Here is a 25,570-nt window from a genome sequence, read left to right as displayed (position 1 = left end):
TTAATTAATGCTTCGAAAGTTGGAAGGAATACCCATTCTGCCACTGATCTAGGACATGATTCTGCTGAACGGATTAATGATGTTTTTTTAATTAAGAAGTGCGCAGAAAAAGTTTTTGAAATAGCGCCCTCTTGTGATTACTTTTTACTAAATTTCATTTTGTTTATTATTACCATTTGGATGCACCCGATTCCCGCACAACTCCCTACCCTATCCACTCGAGTTTTTTCTAATCTATGCACCAATCAATGTGACAGCTGATGCTACTGAGTGAGTGTTGATCAAGTTCGGGTAAGTGTTACATCTAGACCGTTAATCTGATCTAATCCATTGAAGTATTTACTATTTAGGATCAAGTTGTCCGATCTACTTGGCAAAAAGGCTTAGCCTTTGTTCATTTCCGTTGTAAACAACAGCAATGTTCGGAAGTGGCGTACAACCGATCATCGCTTGATCGCCGTCTATCGCTAGATCCCCGGTCCCACACCCAGCCCAAATGCCTTGCATTCCGTGGTCGCTCATTGAATATCGCCCGCGCGTATCGCATGGTAATATTTATTAACATCGGTGGGCTGATATGGGAACAAAATTAATCTAAAAGATGGTTTAAAATGAACTTTAATTCAGTTCTAACATTAACAACGTCCATCCATCCATGCAAATCGTTCTCTCTCATACCACAGTTTATTTCTATGTTTATTCCTACTTTTTTTCAAACAAGGACCACCAAATATGCCGTTTTGTGGAGTATTTTTGTTTTGCTGTTTCGACCCTACAAGTGCAATTCCTACTGGGAAGTTTGAACATGGAATTTTTGTTAGTTCTTTCGATTAATCTTCATAGACAAATGGAGTTTGTTTTTAGAAATGTTGATGTTTGTTCCGTTGCAACATTGGGTTTTTCAATCATGTTGACCTCATCTAGAATTACAGTTACGCGATATGTCTATGACATTGTACTCGATCTGTCAGTGTAGACTTCCTGTTGTTGATCTGCAGAACACAACAATTCAAAACCAACACCACCATGTGCACACATTGTGAATACATCATTGAACATTGAACACATGTTTAGGCACTTATTTGATGGGCTTTGTCAGAGTTGTTTTGGACTTGTAGAAAAGTTCAACATCTAAGAAAAGTTTTTAAGAGCGCACCTAAAAAATATAAACAAAACTCTGAAATATTTGTTGTAAAGTCTTCTTTGTCTTTTAATAGCCAGTGAAATGCATCCCTACTAACTGTGAAGGTTGAAAACACTTGTTATCTCCCTGATACAAAAAGTTAAATTTGTGAAATTGTTTCACTAATTAATTTCTCAAAACCTGCATCCTTTCAGCCAGTAATAATTCAATGGACTCTACCATCATTATCTTTTTTATTTTTTTATTTTTTATGTAAATATGTTTTTTGTGTTTTGTCTTACTAGGTAGAAGCAATACAGACTCTCTTTAAATACTAAACTGGTTAAAACTTTTGAGAAAGCCCATTAATTTTCAGAAAATAGCCTACTCCATTCTCTTTAGAAGTATGAATTGATCATGGATTTGGGTTTTGTTTTCGTGTTATGGAACAAAACACTTAATTATCTTACAATTCTCTCAGTAAAATCTCAACAAATCAAATATTTTGGATGAGGGGATCTTGTCTGTGAACGGGGGAGGGACTCAGGAGGGAAGGGGAGGGGGCAGAGTTGTGCTTCACCCGCATTGCATCACTTTGGATGGAGTTTTTCTCTGGCTTTTGGCTGGTGGTTAAATCTGCAGTCAATTTGTACCAAAGAGCAAAGGGTTGTACAGGACATCACACAGGAAGCATTCTGACACTGATGACATCACAGTCTGATATGAGTTGCAAAATTACCTAAGCAAGGTCTGAACTTTATACCTACACTACAGTCTAGTAGTCAAACTGAGTAGACCTGTGGCCATATTCATATTGTTCACTCAGTCTTCATACAAAGAACAGCAACTTGTTGGCTGTTGTACCTTTTGGAGGATTATAGGTGTACGGAAAGCGGACAACTTTTCTGAAGGTAAGTTATTCTTTTGTTTTATGCTTTTATAAGGCAGCATGACCTGTTTCAGTTTTTTGTTATGACATTTTATAAGTTCTAGAAATTGAATGTACAGTAAAGGAAATCCTTTTTTATAATTGCTTGTAGGCCTACTTGCCATCAGGATGTGTACAAATGAGCCTGAAAAAGTTTCATCTTCATTATATTGTCACACGTAAAGGTTCAAAGAAAATACCTAGGCCTACATCTATTGTAAGTTTTTTTCAAACTTTGGCATAAAATAAAAGAATATCCCTTTTAAAAGGGATGTTCTTTTTAATTTATGCCAAATAATAAGTTAAATGATTTTGACCTTGCTCCTTAAAATAGACTGTAAAGGAAACTGTTTTTAAAAATGTCTTCCTACTTTAGTCCGTTTTCTTATTTTCTTGTTTTGCCTTTTGGGAAATCTGAACATTTTTGATTAAAATGCCTGAAATGTACACCATGTGTACATGGATGTCAGTCCTTCCAAGTGTCAATAAAGCATTTATACTTTTTTTTCCCAGGGACCAAATATCATGGCTGGAAATGTAAATTTACATTACATTCAAATCCAGAGTCTTTGTATGACTGGTGTCTGGTATTTATTATTGATGAACTTTGGTCATCACCTACATTCCTACACTTGTACAATTTTTCTTTTCGATAAACCAACCTGCATTTTATACCGTACTTTAAAGTATTTTGATTTATGTTGAAGCGTACTGGATATGTGTAATCATTTATGGAATAATAGATTCAGCTTTGTGATCATGTGGTAGACATCATGTGATGTCTGCTCAATTACAGTAGAGAACCAGGGCAGGGTGTAAACAGATTGGCGCTGTCATACAATATACACTGTACAACTACTACCTGATGTCAAATGTTATACAGGTATGATTAATGGAAACAGGAAATAATTCATTGTGTTTGCTACTTTTTTGGTGGGAAAATTTGTGCATTTTTCATAATCACAATTATTTATAAATGTTATGACACAAAACAATTAAAGGGAGGGGCCATCATTGGTTTTTGAAAAAATTAAATTAGATGTCCTTCAAATGTTTCTTAAAGATTCCCATGAGAAAAGATTCAAAAATAAAGTAAAATTATGTGGCAAAACATTTCATGAGTTGATTGAATCTCAGTAATTAATTGAGAAAACAGTTTTCAAATAAGTGTTGAGATAATAGTTTTACCATTAATCATTAATCATGTTCTTCGTACCAAAATGACTTGGTGTCTTCAGTTACAAAGCATACATTGAAACCTTTTCCATGTTATACAAATCTTTTCTATGAAAATGTGGACTTTATTTTCATGAAAACATGGCAGTTAATATTCTCAATGAATTATGTATTTATCTAGGTTGAAAAGTAGGATGATTAAGTAAAATTTTCCCTATCTTTCATGAAAACCCATGGCCGAAAAAAAACCAAGAAAAAACAAAATGAGTCACCTTATTAATATTATACAGCAAGGAAAATTGATTAGAATGATCCAGATGCCAGAATTAGAAAGCCTCTACATTACACCAAGGACCTTCTCTATGCATTACACAATAATAGAACACACAGCCTTGAAACCTGTTTGGTATTTCTAGGGTTAGGTTAGTAGAACTTTTTATTGTATGTTTGCATTGGAGCAGATCAAATTGCTATCAAATTGGAGTGTGAGAGAGTTGTGGTGCCAGTGTTGGTGCATTGAGATTTTGTTGTATATTATATATACCTGGTATGCTTCTTGCTTTATTACACACTGTCTGCTGGGAACTCATCCTGTCTACATTGCATTAAGATACAGATTTATACAGTCACGTATGTATGTCTTTAAATTATGGTTATTTCTCAGGGCTGATCCTTTGGTTTTGTTTTACTCAGAAGTTAAGAGCTAGTAAGGGGTATGGACATTTCTCTTTGAATCTTTCTAGATCAAATACAGTAATAATAATAATAATAATAACAAATTCTTATATAGCGCATTTCACAATAACCGTATCAATGCTCTTTACATTAGTGCCCTGGTCATGAGGCCAATAACATCCCTGTAATGTTTCTCAGCTCCCTTGGGAGTATACAGCCCTGAGCTGCCTGTAAGGCGCTTGTGGCTTTTTCATACACATTAACAACCTCTACCCTCGCAGGTACCCATTTATACCCCTGGGTGAAGAGAAGCAATTATAGTAAAGTATCTTGCTCAAGGACACAAGTGTCACGACCGGGATTCGAACCCACACTCCGGTGAATCAGCACCAGAACTTGAATTCGATGCTCTTAACCACTCGGCCATGACACTCTAGTAAATGAGTTATGGACAGTGAGGCTACGGGTCTGATATGCCCCAATGAAGTATTAGGCTAAGGTAGTCTTTCTATTAACTTGCTTCCGAGTTTTGGTTTCTGAAAACTTGTTCTTTTAAAAAAGTTTTTAATTCCGATAATTAGATAGCAGGGTTCTCCCAAGTTGTGTGTATTGGCACGCTGGCTTTGTGAATTGAGAGGGTAGTTCAGCCAAAGATCAGTCACAGTAAAGATTAGTCAAAGGTAATGCTGGCAGAATAACGGATTTATAGGCCAATGGAGGCAAAGCATGTATAAATCTGGGCCAGCGTCCACTGTTAAGGGATAATTTTTTGTAATCAGTTCCTGCAAAAATCATAACTTAGCACAGCAGGCCTTTGGGAAGGCACGGATTAACGTAAAATACATAGTATTATTTTAGTGTCTGAACTTCAACAAAAGCTTAAAACAACAGTAACCTTGAACTTTTCCTACTTGTTCTGACAGTGTCTACTCCTACGCACCTGTCACCGTTTCTTATGATTCAAAGAAGTCATGGGCACTATCTTTAAGCTTGCCCCAAAATGCATTCTCGGTTCTGGTCACAGGTGAAAGTTCAAAAAGACTTCAAGATCTACAAAGACTGTTTCAGTCAGGCAGTCTTGTTTTTTTCTGGCATTTCTCCCTTTTGATCTTTAACCCCATGCTCAGTAACATGAAACAGCTCAAATTTGGCTGTTATTAGATTGCTGTTGAAGCCAAGAGCATACACAGCTTTTAAAGGGAATTTTCTCAAAAGAAAATATGCCTTGTTGAAACTTTATAAACTGTTTTAAACGCACTAGGTCTACAGATTCTACTTCAATTTCGTCAATCAGTGGAATGCTTAACTGTTAAGATGGTTTTATTGTGAACATTTCCCTTGGTAATGCTTCTCAAATCGTATCAGTAATTAATACTAAAAAAAATTATTTGCTCTAGCTCAATATTAGTATTCTGTGTGCACAAAGAATATGCAAAAGAACTTAGCTATGCAAAAGTGCCGGATGAAACCATTCCCTGTTTGAGTGAAGAAGGTTTTTTTTGATAGAAGTGCCCAGATGTTTATGTTGAGTCTTATTGCAAGTTACAATGAGGCACAGGAAATATGCCATGCGCCCCTCTTTCCCTCTCACTGGCCTCCACTAAAGATCAATCACATTTAAGTCTGCCAGGGTGGTATTTGAGAACAAAAAAAAAAAAGAACCTTGTGGAAGGGTGACCAATGTTCCTTCAAGGCTCAGTATAACAATCAACCTTTGGAGAGTCCTATCATAAAATAACATACCTTAAATTTGTTTCAATGTAAAGGCCTTGAGGCTTTATATGGGTTGAAATACAGAAAAATTGTTCACTAGTTAAAACTTTTCATCTGATGCTTTTTTTGAAAAGTACCAGTTTTGGTTATTCGAAATGCTTTTTGTAGCAAGCTCCAGTCTTTTTCAGTCTCCTAATAATACGTGACTAGCCAACAACAGTTTGCGAAACCATTGAATAAAAGAAAAGTTTCAGATGTTAGTTTTATTCTATACATCTACATTTACACAGGATTCTAAAACTATCAAACAGTGCTACAAACCAAAGGTATACTTTGTCTTTTAGCTTAGAACTCCTAGGTGAGCAGAAAGCCATCAGGGCCCAATTTCATAAATCCTGTAAGCACAAAATGTGCTTAGCATGAAACTTATTCCTTTATAAAAACAGGACTACAAACCAAATTTCCATTTGTTGCATATTGCTTGATACAGCTGACTGTTATTTGCTTATCCTGAAAATCACGTGGAAATTTGGTTGGTAATCCTGTTTTTATCAAGGAATAAATGTCATGCTAAGCAAATTTTTATGCTTACAGGCTTTATGAAATTGGGCCCAAGTTGAACCTATGTTTGTTTTATAGACACAACAACTGTATATTTACAGTGGCAAGCCCCAGTCTACTGCTGTATTCTTCCCCCACTCACTGTGACTGTAATTATTATAATGATCCACTGTCTGATGACTTGCCCTGATGATGATTGATATCAAGCAAGGTGAAAGAGGCTCTTCATTTTCCAACCAGGAAAAACAGAAAGAGTTCTTTCTTCTCTTCCTTTTTTTCATGTGGCTTAAAGGCACTTGACACTATTGGTAATTACTCAAAATAAATTAAAGCATAAAACCTTACTTTGTTTTGAGCAACGGAGAGCTGTTGATAGCATAAATTGGCTCCCTCTGAAGTAACATAGTTTTTGAGAAAGAGGTAATTTTTCATTCAAATTAAAAGACTTCATGCCTGAAGCATTAGCCATCTGAAAGCACACAAATTCGTCTCTTGCATCTTTGATGACCAATTGAGTCAAAATTTTCACAGTTTTGTTGCATCAAGTGAGAGTACTGGCTTTGACAATCACCAAAAGTGTCCAGCCGTCAATTTCACCAAACTCTTCCTAACTTAGAATTAATCTTAGAACTTAAAATGAGTTAAGTTCTGTATCCATAGACGTTAGGACCCATTGAACCCAAGCTAGGACGAGTTGCTCTTCCCCCTTCTTAACTGGAGGTAGAATTAATCCTATAGCATTGTGTGATATAGGCTGCAGTGCCTTTAAACCATGCCATTCAATTGGTGACCTTGCTAGTCTAGATTCTACATGATATGGTTGTTGGTGTTGATTGTCAAAATATTGTCAACTACTCTAGAATTGAAATATAATGCTACAGACATCGTGTTGAAAAGTGCAGAACGAGGGTAATTCTTCTTAATTCCCATGCCTCCAGCTCCAGAGAATCTTTTAACCTAATTCTGCATCAATAAATTTACAAATTAGTTATGGGTCAACTGGGTAAAACCACTCACTTTCCCCCCAAAGGCAGATGACATAATTTATATAACTTGACCTGCAAATAACTCTGCTGATAGTGTTTTCTAATCATCGAGAGAGTCAACTTCAATGTAAAGGTATGCATAATGGCGTTTGAGAGAGGAGGGGTCAGTAATTTGGACCCGTCTGCCATATCTACGTGAAAGCAATGTCTAACTCACTGTTTTATAAAACTTAAAATGCAAATTTAGCACTCGGGTTCCTTAAATCCAAAGCAGGCCTGGAAACCTGGCTGGAGGCAACTGGCGGGAGGCAATGGAGGCCATGGCCTGTGTTGCCCTGGTCTTGGCCTTTTGCCCCTCCGAATGTACTACACAAGTTTTTTTCTGGCCATTCATACAAAAAATACGCGTTTGGTCTGTTTAAGCAACTTGGAAGTACTGTCTATGATGAGATTTTCAATAGTGTGTGTTGTACATCTACAACGATCCACTGTTACACTTGCAGGAAAATGATCGGCAGTATTACTAGTGGTGGCCTGATATATGTCTGTTCAGTGTTCTAGGTCAATTAGGCTTCAGGTTGGTTGGCCTTTCATACATGCTGGATGGTGACATATGAATCAGACTCATAAACATATGTACTCTCACTGAGGGATCGGTCTTGCACTGTTGCATGTGAGCTTCTTGGGGCGTTGTTTCCTTGAATGAACCTGAGCGTCCTTTGGAGGTTGCATAACTAATGCGATCTTGGGGGTTGGTGTAATTGAAGGTATCATATTTACTGGGTGTGACCTTACTCTACTTCTATGACAACAGCTACATTTTCAATATGTCCAAACTATTTTTGAGATTAGTCCCGTTATCAATAGACGCATTTTATTTCAATAAATATTTCACATATAGTACACAGGCTTGTCAAAATTTATGCAAGCTTGTTAAAATATTACTAAGAACAATATCCGATTGAAAACTGAAAAATATCATATTATAGAAGTACTACTTTTTTACACAAAAACTATTGACGAGTTTTTAAGGTGAATTCATGTATGGGTTGGGGGGTTTTTGAGTTAAAAATCATATTTATTTTAGGGGAACAATCCAGTATTTTCTGGGGAAAAAAAAAATAATAAAAAAGGTATAAAATGTACACATTTATGATTGAATACAGATTAAGTCAGACTGGTATTGAAAAAACTTTCTAATTGCAATGGATAACTATTCAACTACTCAGGGCATGCACATGGGCTGTTTCAGTTGACCCACGGAAAGTTAAAAACGCTTATGTGAAGGATTGCCCCCATACTTTGGCACAATTAGTAATGTCGAGTGGAACATTTTGGGGTCCAGTGGATTGGGGGCGGGTGCCCTCGGGAACATCTGTTGTGCCCAACTTTAACTATAACAATACCCCCTAAAACAAACAAAAATAATCAAACAATAGCAGTTAGTACCAATTAAAGTGACTGACTTCAGATCTAATGTTAACCAAACCCGTTGATAAATCCAATGTAAACAAAATAACTAAACATAAAAGAGTAATTAATTATTCTGTCAGTTAGATATGTCAAGGTGGTGTTTTCATTCTAATCCTTAAGTATATACTGTCGCATTGTAATCCTTTGATGACAATGTGTATACAGACAGGACAGTATTTTAGGTTATCAACTGTTTTGTGTAGACCCCCAATAAAGTTTTGGCAGAGTGGCCAGATAAAAACACTGGCCCTTTAGCCAGAATTGATAATTTTCAGTAAGCAATTGTTGTGTTTTTTGGGGTCATACAGCACACGATATTAAAGCTCTTTATTATCTATCTCACACCACTTTTTTGATAATCTGTTATTGCTCAACTTATTTTGTTTCCCTTTTTCCACATATTGTTTTAGGATGTAGGCTATATTATTTCGAAATCTAGCATGGGTTTTTTCTTTTTTTTAGTTTTAAAACTTGTGTAATTTTTAAAAAGTTTTTTTTCTCACTGTTTTGTCGAAAGTGCTTTGAGGCACAGCTATAGCCAAAGCCTCTAATTAAGATAAATTCCCAATTGGGTACCCTTTGGGAGATAGGTAGAAGGGTTTCCCAATCTGGGTATAAGTGTCCCCCAGCACTTGGGTATTATAAAAGTAACAAATGAGTTAGCTATTACTTTCTAACTATGTTGCTCATCTTTGCAATTGGAGTAGAATACTCAAGGACGTTATATTTATGATAAGTGGGATGATGATTATTTATGGAATGGTGACTAATAATTAACAAGGCACAGATGGAGAGCATCATCTTCATAATCATACAGTCATCAGAGTAGGAGGTACAGGTACCTAAGGATCCATACAGGACTGTGGGATAGGATGATATGAGAGATGTGGGAAATGAGGCATCCAGATGTCTCAATAGAGCATGACGATCAAATTCAGCAATATCAAGTCAATATTAAACTTGGGAGACTTCTCATAGGAATTTTAATAAGGGGACAGTTGCATAGTGTCATACAAGTTATACATTGCAAGGCTCAGATATTTTGAAAATACTATCCAATGGAACACAGGTCTTCCTAAACTGTGTTATCGAACAATATTTTTAGGGCTATCAGCAGGAATTAGTGTTAATTTCATCAACTTTGATACGAACATGGAAACCAGTCCCCCAACCCTTTACAAAATGATCGAACTAAGGTCATGTTTATGTGATGGTGAATATGGTGGTTTGTTTTTATAGGCCTGATACTTCCAAAGAGGCACAGATGCAGGTACATTGCCTCTGTGCCCCAAGACATTGCCTCTGTGCCCAAATTAATTTCTTCTTTGCCCCAATTCATTGCCTCTTGGCCCAATTTCATTATCTTTGAACACCAAGTCATTGCCATGGTGTCCATAGTCATTGCCTCTCTGCCAAAGTTCATTGCGTCCATACCTTAGTCATTACCTGCTACTTGCCCCAAGTCATTGCCTCTTTGCCCCGAGTCATTGCCTCATATTTGCCCCAAGTTATTGCCAGTCTCCGTATACTCAGTCATTGCCTTGGTGTCCCAAGTCATTGCCTCTCTGCCCTAGTTCATTGCGTCCATACCTTAGTCATTACCTGCTACTTGCCCCAAGTCATTGCCTCCTTGCCCCGAGTCATTGCCTCATATTTGCCCCAAGTTATTGCCAGTCTCCGTATACTCATTCATTGCCTTGGTGTCCCAAGTCATTGCCTTCATGTCTCAAGTCATTGCCTTAGGGCTTCTTGAATAAGTTCCTATCTTTTCTTCATTCAACTGCCCCTTACCAATGAGAAACTGCCCTCCTGCCCTCTCAAGTATGAAGCCTCACATGTTTGCGAAAGAATGCGAAGTTGCTCTTTGAGTATCAGGGCCTTTAATTTGTATTTTCACTTAATGTTTGTAAATCAACTTGTGCTCGACATGATGCAAATTACGATATGATGCAAATTATAAGTGATACACATTAATTGATATGCATATCATTGCAACAGTTTTTAGTCCAACTCTATGAATAATGTTCCTTGTCCGTTAATGTAATACTAGACCTTGAGTACATTCTTGCCCCTTCAATGATACTCTGCTCATTATGAAGCTTGACATTGAAACTCAACAGTACCTCATTCCATCCTGTGTACATTGTACACAGACACATTGATATTAGGACTAGTCCTATCTATTAGCATTGCCTAGGACTAGTCCTAAGTTAGGACTAGTCCTAAGTTAGGACTACCTTTGTGAAATCCACCCCTAGAAACATAATTTTAATATTCTCATTAGGTTTTTTGGACGATGAGGTACTTTAGGGAGTTTTACATGCTGGGAATTGTGGTTATGATGACGAAAAAGAATTGGTCAATTGCTAACCCCAAAATGTTCAACTAGAAGTAAACCCCAACCCTGCAAGTATTGTATTCTATTTAAAAAGTTAAGTGTTCAATCCATTGAGTACACAATGTACTGACCAAATGTTGTCTTTCAGGCAATTGTACTGGCACATGTAGTCTATAAACTCTTAATGGATGGGTCTACACAAACATGCTCTGTGTGGAGTTTAAACAATCCTTTACAGTTTAAACCATTTATCGAGCTGTTGGATTGTTCAGAACACATTCCAATGTGGTGTACACCAAGCTCCTAGTTTCAAACCCAGACCTAACTTTATTACTTTGGCACTAATTTGCATAGTAAATACGGCTAACCCAAACTCAATATCAACAGATATAAAGAAAAGGTGTGTTGATCATGTGGTGGTCTGTTTCCATGGGCTCGTTTGAGTAGTGTCAATCTGATAGTATACCATGGACTCGTAAAAAGTTCTCGGGCATTCACTGACATTGTGCGTTTATCAGACGACGTTATTTGATGATTGTAGCAGCTGGTTGCTATGCACTGAACATCTGCTGTGTTGGACCCCACCTTTCGGCTTGGATATACTTGTGTAGTCACAAGCGTTACATTGGTGAAATCATTAAGTGTAGAGATACTAGCTGGTATGTAGACTGTTCATATTATTTGGCAAAAATTATAAATGCATATGGTTACAGTTGTACACAAAATGGATGTGTTTTTATTGAAGAAATGGTCGTTTTACAGCTTGACCTGTTTTGTGGCTGTATATTGTTCCTCATAAGGTAATCGTGGACCTGAAATACAAGTTTTATATAATAGCTTCCGTTGCTGTGGCAAAATCAGAGTAATTTGTCGTGTTTGTGAATTTCAAAAAGCTTGTTGGCAGACAACCTGATCAGGTTTTGCAAATAATTTCTTAAGCACTAAAGAAATAATTTGCAAAACAGCAAAACTAAGCTGGAAAACCGTCACAGAAGTATGGATTCCTATGGCAATATGTTTGCTGTAAACCCATACTGGGAAGCAAGACTTATTATGTGCTAACTTTTTTTGCTAATAATAATAGTTTTTGGTATGCTACAGAGCTGCGCCAACTCTCCCTGATTCTGCAGAGAGCTCCCTGAATATAAACCACTATTTCCATTTTTTTCATGAGTTGAATGAAATCCTAAATTTCTCCCTGATTGCTGTACAAAATCTCTGTGATTGTAAGATGCAAATAACTATTTGCAGCGCTGCAGATATTGAAGTTGTTCTTGAAAGTATATGCACAATTTCTGCTGTTAAAGTGAAATCCTATACGGATGACTGACATTTTATATTTTATACCCTCTTCCAATAAATATAGATTCTAATTTTGTCTGTTTAATGCGCTATTAAATCAAAGAGGCGTGAATTGTAGCATATGGCACACGTATCAAGTACAATGTGTCTGTTTCAGTCTGCCCACATTCGTCACCCTTTAGTTGCCATGAATCTACACTTTGTTAAAAATAACACGTATTCACTGTAATTTAACAGGGAATTAAATGTGCATTCTGCATAATAAAAAAAAAAAACCATATTGCATCATTGGTTTTTTGGAAGATGATTACAATTTGTCAACCATCACAAACAAACTAACAGCAGGCATATTTTTCAGAACTTAACACTGAATACTGGCAGTGGTTTAAATAGTGTCCAGTGCCTTTAAATATTTCTCTTTGTTCAAGTTCAAGCTCTTTGAATACCTTATTGGTAGATTTTAAGTACGCTATATATAAAACTTAAGTAGTAAACAAACCATTTAGGGAAATTGTGCACAAGATGGATGCCATCAAAGGGGTTCCGGGAGGACCACAGACAAACAAGGGGGAACCCTTTGTCTATTGATTGTACATTATTTAGCTCAAAAACAGACTGTATTTAAAATTTGTATTGACCCAATCCAAACACAGCATACCTGACATATTGATTATAGCTTTACATTTTGCCTTGATTTAGTCACGCTTGTCTACCCAACTTTACACCATCACCCAATAACTGAGGGGGCGATTGGGCTATCAACCCTATTGACAGAAGAAAAAAAAACAGGACAGAAACAAAATTGAAACCCAAATAAAAGTATTGTGTGAGTTGCCATACCCTGAAGCATCATGAATGGTACAAGGTCATGGACACAATGGCAGAAACACAGATGGTTGGTTTGAATGCATGCTCGACGACGAGGACAGAATTGTTAGGTGTTTTCCAGGTAGCCTAGATACAGGAATAGGAGTCTAGCTGGGAGTTGCTATAGGGACGCAATTACACAGTGATCACCAGCGAGAGTGTGTGTATACATGTATTTCAGTCTTAAAAAATGCCTGCTTGTGGATAGATTGGTTGTGAGATTGTTGCATTACAATATCTTCTTCTTAAAGGTAAATGCAGTTTATATTTTTGTGAAAAAGACTGTACTTGTCAAGAACATACATACTGTATTTGTAATGCTTTTGAATGTATTTAAGTACGGTCTTTATTCATTCATGCATTCAGTATTTTTCAGTGTTGTTGACCAAGTCGGTGACTTGGACTCGAGTCAGACTCGAGTCCAGCGTCCAATTTCACTGACTTGCGACTTGACTAGACTTTAGCAAAAATGACTTTTGACTTGACTTGACTTGAGCAAAAGACACTTAACTTGAGCAAAGATGACTTGCGACTTAACTTGACTTGAGAGAAAAAATGACTTGGCTACAACATGTTTTTCTGTCTTGAATTTGCGGTATTGACCAGTTGTACCTCCATGGCGGTGGGCATACCTGATGCTTCATGGAGGCAATTGACGCTGTTGCCCCTGGTCATTGCCGTGTTGCCCCTTGAAATGTTCCAATGGATAATTTACTGTACTTTCCTCATTAGAGGTGCCCTTTACAACAAAGCAAACACCTTGGTGCCCTTGCCCTTTCAAGAATGAAGCACGAAGTGTAGCTACTAAATGTGGTAACGTAGAGAATTGTAGTCTTTTGGTTTGGACAATTTATACTTGGTATGGTGACAGGGGGACTGCCTTCCCCTTAAAAGAACCCTCCGGGCAGTCCCTCCACAATGAGTCCATAGCGACAGCCAGGCAGGCACTTATATCTGAAATTTCCTTCCTGAAAGGGCAAGGTCATTTTGTACCAGAGTAAATTCCATTGCAGTGTATTACTCAAGACTGGACTGTATTCTCACATTTAAAAGTATTAAAATATTGTCAGCTTATGGTATAGACAACGTTGATTTACAGGCAGCAAGGCCAAGTCTAAATGTCCGCAGTTTTTGTTATTGAAACTACCCTGTCAGACCAGTCTTTCCTCGATGGGGTTTTAATTAAGAATTATTCAGTGTGCAACCATGGCACAGTGGAAAGATATGGTTTACAACCCATTAATCAGCAAATTTTGCCATTCAAACAAGATTCTGCCCTTGCTTAGCAAATGTGTGCATTGTAAACACATTTAATGAAATTGGGGCCGAGTTGGCCCAGGCATTCGTTTGTCAGTCAATATAAAAATTCTCAATTAAAAGGAATTGCTTGTAGAACTAGAATTGTGCATTTACAATACACCGCGTTGTATGTCCATGCATGCACGCTTTGAAATGCTTTTATAGATTCTTACTATAGCGTCTTATGATCTAGTTTATGGCTCCATGGTCTTTTCCTTCCTCCATGGTCTTACTTTGTTCCTTCATGCTTGATTAGATTGCCCTCGTTCAGATCAGACATGACCTAAATACATAATGCTGATAAGTCTTTAATGTTTACATTGAATTGGTGGTACTTGTTCGACCAGCATAAGTAGAGTGTGTATGTTTTGATTTCTGGTACGGCCAGCCAGGCGTAAGCAATGTCTGTACTAGAAATTATAATAAATTTATGATTGAACATGAAATAAATTATTTTAGTTTGTATTTATCCTTTTGGATAATGCATCAGATTATTGATATTGCTGTTAATCATTCATATTTAAAATGAAGAAAATTGATTATCAGTAATGTAACAATTTCCCATTTTCCTTGGAAAATTATTGTATCAGCAGGATTTTTTTTTCTTTCAATATTTAAAGTGAATTTTTCATATTAGTTGAGTTGGCTTATATTTAATGTGCAAATTCTGTTCTGAGTTTTCACAAATTAATTGAGTTTTTCAAGCAGTTTTATTGCACATGTGCAATTGAATATTTATACATCAGGCAAGTTAGGATGATTTTTTGTTTACATTTTGTTAATTTCCCGCCGCCATTACAATTTTCCAAAAAGCATCAGTTTTATCCCTTTGTAATGGATATTGAATAAATTATGATCACAACAAAATAATTTTTTTTTTACAAAGCCTTTCATTATTGTCCAATTTTTGTATCTACAATAGGAAGTTTAAACCTTTTTTTTCTTTCTCTTTTCATTGTATTGTCCAGGAATAAAAAGCATCTGACATCAGCCTATTCAATTCAGACTAAAGACATCTCTCTCTGATCCAACCAAAGTTCCAACACTTTTACTCAGTAATCATTAACAGACGTCCAAGATGGCAGGAGGCGGTGCAGGAATTCTCTGGGCAATACTCTGGATCCTCATCCTCATCTTCTTGGGCTGGCCGATCGCCTTCTTTGTGGCTTGGCTGTGGATCTGCCTCATGCCTTTCGCCGTCTGCATGAGCTTCTTGAAGGACATCATCGAGGCGCTGCAGAAGGTCGTGATGCTGCCCCAGACCATTGCCGAGAACATCGTTGGGATGAAGCCACTTTGCAGTTAGAGAGAAAATGGAGAGGCTTGTAAATAGAGAGAGTGGAGAAAAGGAAGCGAGAATGCATGGTGCGGGTCTAACAAGTTTTGGTTTTCGTTGTTTCGTTGACTGTGATTTAAACCCTTAGGCATAATTCCTGAAGGGGCAAGGTCATTTCACCCTAACGTGAACGAGCTCATTTGAGTGTTGGTCATCAGAAAAGTAATTATTGGGGACTAATGATGAAGCTTCGATTCAGGAAGGACTTTAGTTATGCTTGGCCATCATACCAACTCATGGTTGTTATCAGTGTACCAAAAACAGTTCGGCAGGTTAGAAACAGTTCTGCTGACCAGAAACAGTTCTTCAGGCCATAAACAGTTGTTTTGAGAAACAGTTCTTCATGCCACAAATAGTTCTGCAGAACAGAAATAGTTCTACAAAACTAAGCCCAACAAAACCGACTTAGTGTACCAAAAACAGCTCTTCAGGTCAGATTTAGTTCTTCAGACAATAAACAGTTCTTCATAGAAAAGGTTTTGCAGACCAGAAACAATTCTGCAGACCAGAAACAATTCTGCAGACCAGAAGCAGTTCTTGAGACCAGCAGAAATAGACATATTGCAGACCACAACTAGTTAATGCAAATGAGAAATAGTTCTAGAAAACTAAAGCCCAACAAAGCCAACTCCACAACAATTGCACACTCAAGTATTCACAATTATTTCAGAACCACTGATCCCTGAGGATTTCAAGCTTAACTAAAAAATGTCTCATCAAATTTCCACAACTAGGCCTAATATATAAAAACAACAAAAATACTTTTTAAAGGGAAGGTATACGTTTGGTAATTACTCAAAACAAATATTAACTTAAAAACTGACTTGGTCACGAGCATTGGAGAGCTTTTGATAGTATAAAACTTTGTGGGAAACGACTCCCTCTGAAGCTAGAAGTCTTTTATTCCTATCTGAAAGCACACAAATTTGTCCAACAAGGGTGTTTTTTCTTCGGCATCATTTTCTCGCAACTTCGATGACCAACTTAGCCCAAATTTTCACAGGGTTGTTATTTTATGCTTATGATGAGATACACCAAGTGATAACACTGGTCTTTGACAATTACCAAACATGTACAGTGCCTTTAATAAGGAAGCCAGTTCTGGTGCTTACAAGCTTGTGTTTGCCTGTCTTCAAAAAAGCTTCTATGCCTATCTGAAAAATAGGACAATTTGTGCATAAGAATTCTGTGCATAAAACTTCTTGGGTAAAAAAACACAAATATTTTGTGCTAATTGTTTAAGAAGATCAAAAAGGGAGGGATTTTAACAGTGTTGCAGTTTTCTTTTATCCAAAACACTGTTACAGTCAGTGTAAAATGTGAGTGATGTGTTTTTACGACTTTTTAAATATTTTAAACATTTAAAGATCTGTGTGTTTATTTTGCTTTGTATAAAAAGGTTAAATAACAAGGGTTCAATTTCACAAAGAGTTAAGACTAGTCTTATCTCGAGTTAGGGACAAGTTACTGTCCTGACGTTTTAATATCTCCCGAGGGACTAGTCCTAACTCTTTGTGAAATCAACCCAAGGTATGGTTCTGAAATGTGTTGCATGAAAAAAGTAATTTTTTTTATCAAAAGATGTGTAATTTTTATTAAATCAAGAGTGTAGGCCTACACAAAGAATGCGCAATAATTAAAACAAAACAAATTATAAAATTTTACAAAGAAAGTGCTTCTATGAAAGCGTGATGCATTACAGACAATACACGCAAAAGATCTTTGCGTTCATGTGGAATTTTTTTTTTCAAAAACCATCCAAAGATTGTTAAATATTGTTTTCACACAACCAAACCTCAGAAGAGAACAAGTTATCTTACATACTTGTAATGGTTTACATATGGTAGGAGCTACTTAGTTAAACATGAGTTGGACATAAAGTTATGAATTGTCGAGTTTCGGAGGTCAACATTAGTGGCCTTTTCTTTTCAATGTTGATTGGTATTTGTCAAGTACGCATATTTTGTTTTTCAATAATCTTGAACACTGTGCCTTATCACAATATTGGTACCAAAAAGGGTTTGTCAATAAGATAAATTGTAGCTTTTTGTTGAACACTATTTCTCATTGTTGAGCAATAATTTCTTTAAATGGCTGCACGGAAGGGAATTCTTGGTTGAGATTTGTTCGTTCAGTTCATTACTTTTGTTTTGTTTAATGCCCATGTGACAGGAGATTAAATGATACAGGGTATTGTAAAGTAGTGGCTATTACCTTATTTAGAGTAAAATATGGTTTAATGGTGAAATAATTTTGATTTTATTTTAATTTAACACGAATAAACAAATGTGAATTGACCATTTTAAATTAGCATGTTGTTAGGGAATGATTTTATCCATCAATGTTGCCATTTTGAAAATGAACATGTTTTGTGTACCAACACATGAATTGAGTGGCAATTAAAGAAAACTTTTGAGTAGCAACTGATACAAACAATTGTTCTCTAGGTTTGTATTGAATAATATTTTGACAACGTGATAATTAAAAGAGGTCTAACAGGACGACTTATGTGTCGCTATTTTTATTTGTTTTCCCATGGGATAGTTTGCTTGTTGTAAGGGGTGCTTCTTTGATCAGGGTAAAAAAATAGAGGTTAAAAGAAGAGGGGGAAAGGTGTAAGCGAGAGAGGTGTATGGGTGACTTTTGTGTTAAATTTGTTTTACACACCCTGTTTTATCTATCATATATATTGCAAGTGAAAAATTTGGGTCTCCAGCTTGTAAAATTTCCTGCAAATTTGGCGCCCATTTTAACACCAAATCCGGCTAAAACCTTGGAGGGGTGTCGGACATTTTTTGGTTTTCTATGCGTTTTGTAAACAAAAAGATAGGCATTTATAATTAATTCTTTACAGAAGTTTGTACCATCCCTGTGGCAGTGTTACCTCCAATGCCCTGCCCCCCTTTTTAACCAAACTGGGATTTATTGTCGTGATGCCACGTTCCTTCTACAAATATGGGTGTGTCAATGTTGAGGAAAGGAAATAAATGCGGTTTATTGAGGAACAAACAAGTTAATTTAATGGGGAAACTGACAAGTTTTGTATTAGTTTTTGATTTTGGCATTGTATTCAAAAAGCCATTCCATCTGAAAATATTGACAGCAATTATGAAAATAAATAGCCATAAATCCTGTATTAATTATCCATTAACCCTGAAGTCCCAACAGAATGTACAGGAAGTTGGTTGACTTTGAATAATAATAATAGAACTAGGTTCTTAGATAACGCTTTATCACATCTCAAGGTTCGTATCAAAGCACTCAATATTTAAAGTATGAGACCTATTCCTTTATAGCACCATGTAATGGTTAAGAAGGTGCTGTGGCGCAATATGCTGCCAATCAAATCAGAAACACTGGTATGGGGCAAACCCTTCTCTTTTCGATAAGTGCACTGGGTTCCTTTACATGTGTTACAACACACAGGACCAACGGCTTTACATATGTCCAATCTGAAGGGCGAAGAGTATGGGTGTAGACCCATTTCACACAAAAAAACAGCACACTAATACAAGCCCCTATGTCCACCATTTTAGGAGTAAAAATGTACACAAAGGAGTTGAATCCCAATAAGGCGGGAATGGTAGATGCGCATTGTTCTGAGCTGCATGTCATATCAGGTTGTCTAGAAAGGGGTCAAGTGGAGGCCAAAACAACATTTGCTTATCAACTGTAAACAAGCGGCCAATACCAATTTCTCTCTTGTCCAAACATTTGGATGGTAACTGTTTGAAGGCTCTTCCATAGGGCTAATAATTTGTCTTCAATTTAATTCAATTCAATTCAAGGTATTTTATTCAAATATTTGTTGCCAAAGGCTAAATTACAATTGAATTTACAGGGTAAAAACGTCAAGATTACATACATTGAAGGGAAACATACAAAACATTAAACCACTATAAAATTTAAATAAGAATGAAGGAGATTGGCAATTGCAATAGTGGCATGGTATAAATAACGCCAATCAAAAAATCAAATTATGCGGAAAAGGAACACAAAGTAGAGACTTTAACATAAATTAGCTAAACTTATGGGATGAATTAAATATGGAGAAAATTATCCATGGCACAAACTGGCAAGTTCATCTAAAGAATCTGCACAACATCAGATTCAAAAATATAGAACAAAGGGATTGAAACAAAATTAGGACAGTAAAGTGACAGTTCTAATTTCAATTCAGAGTCAGTTCTAGATTGAATTCTGGTTTAAGAGTCTCACTAAAAATGGGAGAGCACTCTTCCGATAGCGCTCTGTTCTACATTTCACAGTCCTGTATTGGTCACTAAAACCCAGTGTGCGGAAATCAGACTGCTTTGGTGGCAGCCATTGGGGAAAGTTTTTCTCAATCGTTTTTGCAAACTTGACACACAATTGAATGCGTCTTTCTGACAATGTGGTGAGTTTTGTAGTCAGGAGTGCATTCTCTTCAGTAGGTTTGGGTTTTGGAGGTGGGTTTTGCCCACAGTCACACCCAAACATTCTTCTGAATGGGAGTAGGGAATTTGGGCCTAGGCTGAGACTGCTGCCATTGGGTTATAATCTTACCAGCACTCCACAAATAAGCAAGGGGAACCCCAAGATTTGAAAACATAGACCTTTATGGACATGATGTCATATCAGTAGGGCGCCCTCACCTAGAGGGAAAAAAACGGCTGTTAGTTGGCCAAACATGTGCGCCACGCGTACAAATCTGTGCATTTGATTGTTTCATCATCGCTTTTACCTCTAAGACGTCGGCTCGATGGTGTCAATGCATTTGAGGTCCATTGATAAATAAAAAGCAAGTTGTAAAATAGGGAATTAAATGGAAGATACTGCAGTAAAATTCATTAAAAAAATGTTGCAATGACTATCAAGTCACTTCCCCATTAAAGTCACAAACTGGGTTTAACCACGGATCCAGTGGTAGGGCTGATGGAGGGGGGGGGGGGGTAGGAACCCTCACAACACTTGTTATATGTCACTCGAGAACATGCCCAAATTTGGTAAGCCAGTTTCATCCCCGTGGCTAAACTGACTAAAGAGTACTTTTGATTGTGATGTTAACCTTTATCAATGGCGTGTCTACGGCCCGCAGTCTTTTGATCAGGAAGTTGATATAACATTATAAAGGCATTGAGCTACATTATCTAATTTCCTGAACTGTCTGCTCTTGAAATCACACCAACTTGTAGCGAGGATGAACGAGGGTAGGATTCATGACTGAAGGATTCCATTTGACAAGTTAGGATAGAAGTAATTCACTTTGCCAAGCAGCCAAAGTTAATTGAGCGGAACCGTTGTCTTTAAAGAGACATGGTCCTTGGTTTTGGGTAGAGCTTTCCTGGAAAATCTCATCACCTTTAATTATTGTGTGTACAAAATTATGTGTTTAAAACAATTTTCTTTTACCACCCAGTCATGTAGGTTTTTGTTTGTTCTTTGTTTTTAGAGGGGGGGGGGGTGGTGAACAAAGAAAATTATAAAAGCGAAATTTGAACATGCGTCGTCTGGGTTGATGTATAATATGCTTTAGCGACGGAGCTAACTAGCCTATGGGATATGTATCAGTGAGAAAACTACTTGGTTGTTTCATACATCTACCAATTTTAAACAAATTATTCAGAGCTTTCAAATACTTTACATTGAAAATTTAACAATTAGTTTGACAAAACTAAAATCATTTTGGTAGATTTCAAGACTTGAGCTAAATATAGATTGAAACCCTTCTAATAGGTCATTAGGTTTGGAGTTAATGAACTAGGGAGATGCCTCAAAAAATGAGGAATTAACTTTGTACTATGTTTTTTTGTTTTTGAATTTACAGATCCTGTGCGTAGAGTTGTGAGTTGTCTAGCACTAGATTAGTGTCATTCCTACAGTGTTCACCTTCTAAACCCACTGCAATCAATGCCTACTAAGGTTGTGGTTACGGTAAGATAATCATTTGAATTGGTTCAGTTTGGGAAGACATATCTTCACCAACACTCAGATTTAACTTCCTTCCTGCCTGTGCCTAATTCCCGCCATTAAAATATCCTGCTTGGCCTTGAAAATTTAGTGGAAAATAATAATAAGACTTGTAATCCACCCTGCTGCGTGAAGAAGAAACCTCACTCTGTGTAGTGCAGATAAAAACGGTCCTATAAGCTGAAGTAATAGTACCCTGGCCGATTTTCTACCTTCCAGCCAGGTAGTAGTTAAAAAGCAGGACAGTTCTCTAAAGAACAAAATCTACCTGGCAAGTAGATACACAGATGGTGTTACCGCAAGCCAAATATTACAAAGAGTAATGACCAACATCTATATTAACTTTTTTTCACACTTCAGGAGCGTACGACTCACACCCCGACTGCCCACCACACCGTCCGAACAGAGACATCCCACGTCCGCACCACCGGACCGAGTCGCACCACAACCAGCTCTTCGTATCACCGCTCCTCAGGAGGCATGGCAAACTGTGGCTGGCTATGGAGTATTGTCTGGGTCATTCTACTGCTGATCATCGGCTGGCCCATCGGGATCCTCTGCGGAATCTTGTACGCCATCGTCTGTGCGTTTGTGCCGTGCTGCGGCGGCTGCGCTGACCTGGCCAATTTCCTGCATCGGGGTCTGGAGCTACCCAAGACGTGTGCCTCCAACATGGTGTCTCAACGTTCAGGGTGTTAGGGTTTATAAATCTTAATCAGCAGCGGCGGATACAAGGGCATGATCAACAGGGAAGAAACAAATATTGGTTTGTGTGGAAATTCATCACACTCCATTCTCAGTATATCTTATTATCAATATATCGGGAACATCTTAAGCAGGATGTTAAAACTAACCTGTCAAAGTTGTACAGTAGTGACAGCTTTATGACTTTCATACCCTAGCTACTCAAAACCTTCTTAAACTTATCGCCAGGTTTTGCCTGGTTTTGGTGTATTCATTACTGCATAGGCAAAAGCATTCCTTGTGACATGGCACTAGGCATGTGCAACAATCCCATCATCAAGTCCAGACCATTGGGTGTTGAGTTACCCTGGAGTTTTTCAGTAGACATAGGAGGTTCCAAGGATGGCAAAATTTAAATGCCTAAAAAGGCCTAACTTTCATACTGAACAAATGTTACCATCATTTGGTGCATTTCTTGTCAGACAGACAACTTTTCTGACTAAATTTTCCAAACGGTAGCAAATAAGTATACAACAGATCAACTGATATTACCCAATACTGAAGAATTTTAATCAGTTTGTTTCTTTCCTTCAAGGCAAGTGGCCCAAGTTTAACCCTTTTCCAATTTGATGTATGGAAAACCTTATCCAAAGACGATCATTCGTGTTTGAAACTGTTCTGTAGCCGCCATGTTAGATAAATTTTGTTTCAATTAACAGTAGCTCCTAAAAAGTCTTTGTCATAAATTTAGAAAGATAGAACATTATTAGCAACGCAACAATTCAAAGTTGCCATTTTGGGTGGTAATTTAAAAAATGCATGAATTTATACCTCTCTTGCTTTCAGTGGTGAAAATTTTTGTCTCTCCCTTTTTTTACATGTAGGGTGGATTATGTTTTCCTTCACCCTCACTCCAATATACCAAATATTTCTGCTGATGCAATGTGCTTTGTTCCATTATTTGCTGCATTTAATTTGTTTGCAAAGAAATTAATACAAAGACACAAGTGATATATATTGACATGTGTTTTGCTTCCAAGGAACAAAATAATTAAGTGCCAATGTGCTTCTTGTTTTTAAACTTGCCCGTTTTCATCATTATCATGCTGAAATTTGTGAGGGTAAAAGCCAATGAACAAAGTGATTATTAGCTTTGCATGACTAAGTAATACATAGAAGTAGGTTGTCTTTTACAAAAAGTTGTAGATAATATTTTAGACTTGTAATATTATGTTGTGTGCCGCACATTGTTGCCGGCAGCTTGGCAATTTGAATGTGTAATAACTTCATGTTTGTTATAAATCCAAATGTATTGAAAACAAATTGTCAAAAACATTGGACACATTAAAACAGTGTTTCAATTCATTTAGGGCTAATGGGAGAATCACATACAAGTTTTGAAACAGACTTAAATTACTGATCCAGTAAGCCCACCCTCACGGCACTCATGAGCATGGGAGGGACACTTGACTCTCAGCCCTTGATCATTATAAAGCTAGCCTTGATCAAGACTGTCCTGCGCACTCTGGTGCGCATTGTCCCTAGTGCCATTTGGTAGCTGTCCATCTGATTTTCTGTCCCCCATATGGGAAATTAACATGGGGTGAAGAAGAATGATTCAAAAGAGGGCGCTATAACAAGAAGTTTGTTCACAGTTGGCCATAATGGGGAACAGGACAGCACTAGGATTTGTCAATACATTAAGGGGTAGAGCCTAATGGATGTCTGTTGACCCACTGTGTCTCTTTCTAAAAAGTCTGAGCCTAAAACTGGACATGAAACTACAGAAGTTATAGCACCATACACCTTGAACCATGTAGCCTTAATCTTATTGTACAATGAAATAATATTTATTGAAAACCGTACTTCAACTGTCTTGATCAAGTGTACCATCTGATTGGTGTAATTTGCAAAGTGCTAACTGGACAAATGTTTTATTTTAAAAACAAATGTCGATCAAACTGCGGCCTTATCAAAAAGGAAGCAATTTTCATTTTTATGTTTGTACACTTTTCTATGATATATATTTTACTGTCTTCCATTTGTTTTGTACGCTGTCATCTAGACAACTTTATAGGCACAATAACTACAGTAGTTCACAAGTCATGCCCGACATTTTGAAATCTCTAAAGCATTTCCCATTTCATTTACCTTCATAGAAAAAGTGGCATACACAATTAGTTAAAAGATCTGCCAACAATTTTGTTAGTACTTAATTAGTATACATGTAGTCTAGTCTTGTGTAACGTGCAATGAAGAAGAAAAAATTACAACTCAAAAATTGGACAGATGTTTTTGCCAAATTCCGTTTTACTTTAATATAGTTGATTTATATGTATCCCATAAATTGTTGGACAGGTAATTTTTTTTCAAATTTATAACCCTTACTTGTTTGGGGGAAGGGGGTATTAAGGAAAAGGTTGTTTTTTTACAGGACATTATTGTTTTCGTTTTAGTTAAAAATCCTTTGAGCAGCTTAGACTTATCATTCATAAATTGTGATTTTTTTTTATTCCACTTTTAAATTTATACAGTACCTTTAGACATGTGCAGTAGATGAATGTGTATTATAAAAGGTATGTAGTGGATAAAACAACTTAGAGGAAACAAATGATATTGCACTAAATGTGTATTTTATTTGTGTCAAGTATTTTTTGGGTTCCAGGTAGACATGCAAAAGTTAGAATTTAGATAGGTCTGAAAATCCTTATCCCTGTATGTGACCATGTCCGATTCAAACCAAGAATCGCGAGTCATTAGAAATGAATATTTCAGACAAGAGCATACAGGCCTGGAATTACACGGCCCTTGGTCTTGGCCTTGGTGCCCCTTCAACAAGTTCTCATAGACTTTAAGCTTTCCCAAAGTGCCCTTTGCAAAATGGCCTTGCCCTTTAAAAGATTACATTCTAGGCCGCCCTGATCTATCGTTTGGGGAACCCGAGACAAAAAAATCAAAAAAATTTCTCATAATCCAAGACATCACAGATGTCAACCTTTGCTCAGCTCTCCAGCCAACACTTGTATTTGCCTCATATTTGTCATCTAAACAATAATACAGTTGTAGAAAATACTATCGGTCACTTGTATCAGATGTGAAGTCTTCTGGTCAAACATGAAATGGAGAGTATTCATTTATGGTCCATTAGAGTTTTTAGGAC

At 37.0% G+C, this 25,570-nt stretch overlaps 1 protein-coding gene across 1 annotated transcript; it reads left to right on the top strand.

The window, feature by feature from the left end:
- The first annotated feature begins 183 nt into the window (after positions 1 to 183).
- Positions 184 to 25,024, top strand: LOC117307186. Its single transcript, XM_033791865.1, has 3 exons — positions 184 to 291; positions 21,584 to 21,690; positions 22,087 to 25,024. The coding sequence occupies exons 2-3, from the start codon at positions 21,667 to 21,669 to the stop codon at positions 22,423 to 22,425; spliced, it is 363 nt and encodes a 120-aa protein (XP_033647756.1). The 5' UTR covers positions 184 to 291; positions 21,584 to 21,666; the 3' UTR covers positions 22,426 to 25,024.
- Positions 25,025 to 25,570: the final 546 nt, after the last annotated feature.

The sequence above is a fragment of the Asterias rubens genome, chromosome 1 (assembly GCF_902459465.1).
Source record: "Asterias rubens chromosome 1, eAstRub1.3, whole genome shotgun sequence".
NCBI classification, from domain to species: domain Eukaryota; kingdom Metazoa; phylum Echinodermata; class Asteroidea; order Forcipulatida; family Asteriidae; genus Asterias; species Asterias rubens.
Note: the sequence above shows the minus strand (reverse complement) of the source record. Positions and strands in the feature narration are given on the sequence as shown.